Source organism: Jatropha curcas, chromosome 6, assembly GCF_041381405.1.
Source record: "Jatropha curcas cultivar XTBG-Jc1 chromosome 6, XTBG_Jcur_1.0, whole genome shotgun sequence".
NCBI lineage: Eukaryota > Viridiplantae > Streptophyta > Magnoliopsida > Malpighiales > Euphorbiaceae > Jatropha > Jatropha curcas.
In genome coordinates, this window is record NC_143156.1 from 1178597 (window position 1) to 1185401 (window position 6805).

General features: G+C 26.1%; 1 protein-coding gene across 1 annotated transcript; it reads left to right on the forward strand.

Annotated features, from left to right (window-relative positions):
• The first annotated feature begins 2074 nt into the window (after positions 1–2074).
• Positions 2075–3156, forward strand: ENODL22 (early nodulin-like protein 22). The gene is made up of 2 exons (XM_012210209.2): positions 2075–2273; positions 2811–3156. Exons 1-2 carry the CDS (start codon positions 2087–2089, stop codon positions 3050–3052), a joined length of 429 nt encoding a protein of 142 aa, XP_012065599.1. The 5' UTR covers positions 2075–2086; the 3' UTR covers positions 3053–3156.
• The last annotated feature ends 3649 nt before the right edge of the window (positions 3157–6805 follow it).

Below are 6805 nucleotides of genomic sequence, written 5' to 3' on the forward strand. Positions count from 1 at the left end.
TTTTATTATAAATTATAATATCATGAATAATTTATATTACTAAAAATCAATCAGCATTAACAAAGTAGAAAAATATTTTATAAAATACTAAAATAACAAAATTTCTTTAAGTCAGGATTAGCTTGAATTAACTCATTACATTTTGAATTTGTATTATAGATATTATATATTATAAATAGATAGCTCTTATAATATTTAATATATTAATTATTGTTTTAGAGCATTGTTTATAATTTTAGCATTTTTTATTTTTTTATTTTTGCTAAAGTATGTGAGCATATAATAAATTTTATGGTTGCTTTTTTTGATAAAAAAAATTCTTTCAATGTTTTATCTTTTATATATATTTCTAGTGAGTTTTATTTTCTATTTTATATCAAACAATAGCTTTTATAATATATTTCTTAATAGATATAATACATTACATTTATTCTTTGTAAAATAATATTCTGATCAAATTAAAGATTTAATAAAAGTAATAATAAAACAATATTATATTCTTATCATCCATATTTAGTATGTACCTTATGTATTATATAACCAATCAAAATCAAATTACTTGTATCTTTCAACGATAAAATTAAAATTATTAAAGATATTATATTTTTACCATATTTAATAGAGATCTTATTAAGTATAATATATGATTTCTTAGTTTATCCAATTGAATTTAGATTTATTCAGTGGAATTTAGATTTAAATAGGAATATAATATAATCAATCCAAATTAAACTATTTTTATCTTTTCAACCAATAAAATTAAAATATTTCAAGATATTATATTATTACCTTGTTTAATAGATACCTTATTAAGTATATAATATAATCTTTTAGTTTATCCAATAAAATTTAGATTTAAGTGTCAATCAAGTGATGGTCTGATTGGTCTTCTCACTTATGTAAGAAATGAGAACTTTCAAGTTCGAATTCTCTCGACTGTAGCTGTTTTCATCAATTTGGTGAGCCAAATGTTATTTCTGTTCGTAAAAGTTTTCAATGAATTAAAAAATTTACATTTAAATAGAAAATTAATATAACCAATCAAAATTAAATTAATTTTATTTTTTCAACCAAAAAAATTAAAATCCTTAAAGATATTGTATTCTTATCATACTTAATATATATCTTATTTAATATATAATATAATTTATTATTTTATCCAATAGAATTTAGATTTAAATAGGAAATTAGTATGACAAAAACTTTTCTTTATTTGTTCAACCAATAAAATCAAAATCCTTAATGATATTATATTATTACTATATTTAATATATATCTTATATAGTATATAATATAATTTTTTATTTTATTCAATAAAATTTAGACTGAAACAACAAATTAATATAACAAATCAAAACTAATGGTGGGTTATTACTAGTTTAACATAAAGGAGCTACATCGTTTACACCCTAGTTGCAATAAAAACAAACGACACCATTCCCATTCCTGTAGCATATCGTTTGCCTTTACACATTGTCGTTCAGCCACAAGTAAGCTTAGCCAAGTGGAGACTGACTATTATTTGTTAGTAGGGCTAAGAATACTTCAAAGGGGTTGAACCAATTAAACCGATGAAATTGAATCAGTTCAATTCGAGTTGGTTTTCACAACTGATAAATATGGTTGGAAATACTCTTGATAATACCAAAAAGAAAATATAGAAATTTTTTGAATTTTATTTTTATTAGAGTAGATTTCTCTTCCCTTCATTAATTTCCCTTAGATGGAAATACTTAGGATTCTTTCTTTATATAGAGCAAATTTTATCTCTCTTTATTTCCATTGATGGAAATACAAGATTCTTTCTTTAAATACCAAAATATAAAAACAATTCCAAAATAGTGATGACCAAATATTCTTTCTTTAATTTCAAATATTTAATTTGTTTTTATCTAATACTCTTCAATAGAAATTATTTATCTACACCGGATTTACGATCCCATTTATGGTCAGAAATACCATTTATTGGTTTAATCCATAAGTAAAACTATGGACCCGTCTAGGTAACTTTTTCCGCCTTCTTATATATATATATATAGATATATATAGTACCAAATACCAAAATATGATAAAAACAAGTTTGGCTATGGCAAGAGAAGGAGTAATTCTTGCTATTTTGATGCTGATGGCAATCTTGGTGCTTCATTGCAAGAGCAGCCATGGGGCGAAGCCTCCGGCTACCTATACTGTTGGAGATGGCTACGGTTGGTCAATTACTATAAGTATGGAAGCTTGGGCTAAAGGAAAAAAATTTTATGCTGGTGATATACTTGGTATGTATAAATTTTGATAGCAATATTGCTCCGATAGTTTTCAATAAATAATTTATTTTTGAAAAATATATATTTTTAAATAACTCATTTTTGCAGTATTAAAAATTAATTAAACATATTAAAGCCTTTAATTTATAAGACGTGAACAGGGCTGATAGATAATGGTGGCTAGACTTGAGTAGAGGTGATCGATAATGGTGACTAGCAGGGCGGAGCTAGGACAATTATTTTAGAAGGACAAATATAATTTTTCTTATATTTTAAGGATCAAAATGTAATTGTTTATAAAAAAAATTTTTTAAAAGAAAATTTCTTGAGGTGGTCCTCTTCTCCGGCCCTAATAAACGTGTATTTATAAGATTATTATAATTTTTATCGACAGTATTAAAAAATATTTTACTCTTTTAAAAATAAAAAAATATGATAATTTTTCCTTTGTTTCAAACATTGGAAAATCTGGATTTTCCCCGAAAACAAACGGAGCCATAGCCTTTGAATTTCAGATTTAAACTAATTAAATAACTTGCTATATTGCAGTGTTCAAGTACGATTATCAGGACACTGATGTGGTTGTGGTGGATAGAAAAGGATTTGAAACGTGCACAGTTACACCAAACGCTACCGTATATGAATCAGGATACGATAAAATCCAGCTTCGTTTTGGACCAAATTATTTCATATCAAGTAATCCTGACAATTGTCAAAGTAATATGAAAATGGCAATCAACGCCGCCGCCCGCCCGCCTGCCCGCGGTGCTCGGAAGATCAATCCCAATTAGTTAGTTTTATTTGTATTAGTTTGTTATTACGTAGAATAAGCATGTGAAATATCGAAGAATAATAAAATCATTCTCATGATTAATAAAATTATTTTAAATATCAAGTCTTGAGTTCTAATTCATTCGATTAAAACTAAAATAAAATTTTGTTAGTTTCTATAAAAAGAAAATCAAGCCATAAATAAAAAATATATCTTAAATATTTGTATGAATATTGATTAATTAAATTTGAATTAATTCACCATATAATTACAAGTGAAACTTAGGAAATATTATATGAAAAAATTACAATTTCTTCATTTTAAAACTATTCATTTTTATTTAATATATTAACAATTCTTAAAAAAATATGAGTATATTAATTATTTTTGATTCATGGTTTTTTATATTAGATAAACACTTGATTATTAAGCAAATTAGATTGAATTAGCACGTGGGAGATAAATTAACCAAAACAAAGGCCAATACTGTCTTTTCACATATTAAAATAACATAGTGGATGGCACCTATGTGTACATCTGCGTAAGAAAAGGATGTGAAAGGAATGACACAATGGGTATGGACAGAAAAAATCAAAAAAATTCAAAACCAAAATAATGTCAACAAGACCTTTTCTCAGTCAAGATTTCCAAATTTCTGTGAGATAAGCATAGAGATGGAATTGACATTACCACTATTTACTGAGCTAGAAGCAGAAGCTTCCATATGATAGAGCAATCAATAAAATGAATATGGTTCAGTCGGTTGAAATTAGCTGTTTTGATAGCTTATAGCCGTTTCAGTAATTTTTCATAAAACACTAAAAGTTAAATGTTACATAGGTTAATTTTTTATAAAACATTACATTAATCTTTAAAAACGAGTTCAAGCGATATATTACTAAATATTATAAAAAAATAATCAGTCAAAACGCTAAAAGCTATCTAAGAAGTTGTTATCGAACGCAGTCTGTAATCTAAGATAGCTTGGTGCAATAGTTAAAGTGCACTAGATTTCACCTTAGTGATCGCATAATCGAGTCGTGGAGTTAACATCTTAAAAAAAGCTTTTAAACATTATCATTTCTCCATTCATCTATCTAACCGAAAGGTGGGAGGAAACTCTTGATGATAAAAAAAAAAAAAAAAAAAAAAAAAAAAAAAAAAAAACTTATTACATACTCTAATCATATGACCAAAATTTCAAAGACAACCCATTAAAGAGCATCATTACATGTATGAAAATAGGAAAGCCTTAGAACTTGACCAATGCAATTTCCCCTCCAACCCCAACGGCTTAGGAAATAGGGTACTAGAAGTTAGAGAGTCGTATGTAAGGACTTTGTTTGGTAAAGTTGCATAACTTCATTAGATAAATAGTTTTAGAGTCATATGAAATTATTGGACTTTGGAATATGAAAGCACATTGATCCATTTCTTGGACTTGCGGCTAATAGTAAAAACCAACTCGAGAATCATTCAACACCATCATTAGTGATCATTGAGAGCATACATATGAATGACGAGAGAAGAGGATATTGTGATTTGGACAAACGTGTCATATCAATTTGTGAATTGTGTACTGTTTTGTGATTGTGATTCATGTGAAAATGCCATGTCCATATGATTTAGAAAATTTCTTTTTTTTTTTTTTTTTTTTTTTTATCATCAATTCATCATTATCTTTTCTTCTTTTCATGATAGAAGCTTCAATAGCCTCAAGACCCCATTTCAATTTTGAATTTTTTTTTTTTTGTTTTATTTTTCTTGCCAGAACATACTATTATGAGGGAAACTTACTATTCCAACTTAGGTTAAAAAAAAAAAAAAAAAAAACACTTTTTTAAACAATTATGGGGGAATCCTAAATTTCATACACGAAAAATTTGTAAAAAAAATTTTTAAATTTTGAATAGAAAACTGACTGACTTTAACAAAAAATTGGATATTCCGGTTTTCGTAGAAAACTTTTTTAAAAAAAAAGCTGTTTTAATTTTTTACAAGTAAATAACCCCTTAAACTTTGTGCCAAGTGGCAGAAAATTTAGCAGAACAAAATTGGATTCTTTAAAATTTTCTTTCTTTTATTCCATTATTGCCAGCATATTGCCACAATCAAAGCCAACTGAATGGGCATATGCTATATGTCCATATTACATCTTTCATATTCATAACTTAGCTTCATAGCAACTTGGCAATTTTCTGATCTCTCTTTAATGATAATTTTTCTCTTTTTCAAGCCACCATAATAATGCATCTTTGAATCCAGGATTTGGCTTGTTGATGGGTTTAGAATCAAAGGAAAGGACCAACTACTTGCTAAAGGTGAAAGGGAAGTTTGAATAAAAAGGAATGTTTTTTTATTGCTTTTTTTATACTTGCGCGATCGAAGTATTCAAGTCTGTATCTGTTATAACGGTTCAAAGTAAATCTGACTAATCCCTTTAGAGACAAAGGGGCTAGTCGGAGAAAGTTTGCGTTGCAGATGTAGAACTCATGATCTAAGCTATAATAATCAATCCTGCAAGTGCTTTTTACCACCGAGTTAGTCCATTCGGATTTTTTTTTATTTTTATTATTCCATCTTTCATTTTATGCTTCAAATATTCATAAGACTGTCCAAATGGATACATGATTAAGCAAAACCATGACAAGTCTCTTTTGAGGAACAAGAACACTTGTCACATCCCATATTCACATATTCTATTAAATTTTTTTTATATATATTTAATTCAATATAAATCTTAATTAAAGTAAAAATTTAAAATTCAATAATATTTCTTTTTGCCGCCTAACTATATAATTATAAGTAAAAAATTATAATCAATAAAGCAAAGTGAACCCATTTACCACTTAATATAATGATTATTTTTGTCAAGTGGAATAATTCAAGATAAATAGTTGAAGATAATTTCAACAAGAAACAATTTTTTCCTAGCCTAGAATGATTCCATCATTAATAAATATTTTCTTAAATAATTGAAATTATAGATTTTTAATCTTGTTCTTCTTAATTATTCTTTGTTCCTTTACTCCAAAGAATGTTTGTGGTAATTTTAATTGGATCAACTCTTTGAATGTGGACCAAAGAAAGTCAAAAAAAGAAGAAAAGCACATATATAGTTCATTCACCAATTCAAGAAAATATTTCCATCTCATTGATAAAGAAATACTTAGTCCTAATCAATTTATCATTATTAAGATTCAGAAAACAAAGTATAATGGCATTTTTCCTACCCATATTGGTTTATTGGATGAATTTAACATCACAAAAATTTTCCATCTTAAAGCAAAATTTTCCCACTTCAAGATTTCAACAAGAAAATCAAGAATGTTGCTTTCCCTTCAATTTAATTAAATCAAACCTTTTAAGTGAAGGAATGTGGAAATTTTAATTTTCATATGTTTCTCTAATTCTTCTTTTAAATTGATTATTTCGTCTCAATATATAAGTTGATTTGAGTATTTTTAAAAAGTTATAAATTATATTTTTCAATATTAGTCTTATTTATATTAAATACAATAAATATCTTCATAAGTTTATTTTTAGTTTTGAGATAAAGGATAATCTAATTAAATTATTTTGATTTTGTTATAATTTAAAAGAATTAATTATTTTCTTAATATCCGTGTAAAAATCTTAAACGATTTATATTTTGGAACATAATGAATATATTCTTTCAAGAAGAATAGCACTTGCACTCCCATATATAGACAGATCAGCCTATATTCCTTCTTCCCATAGAGAAGCAAATATATACTTTGTGACTTCTTGA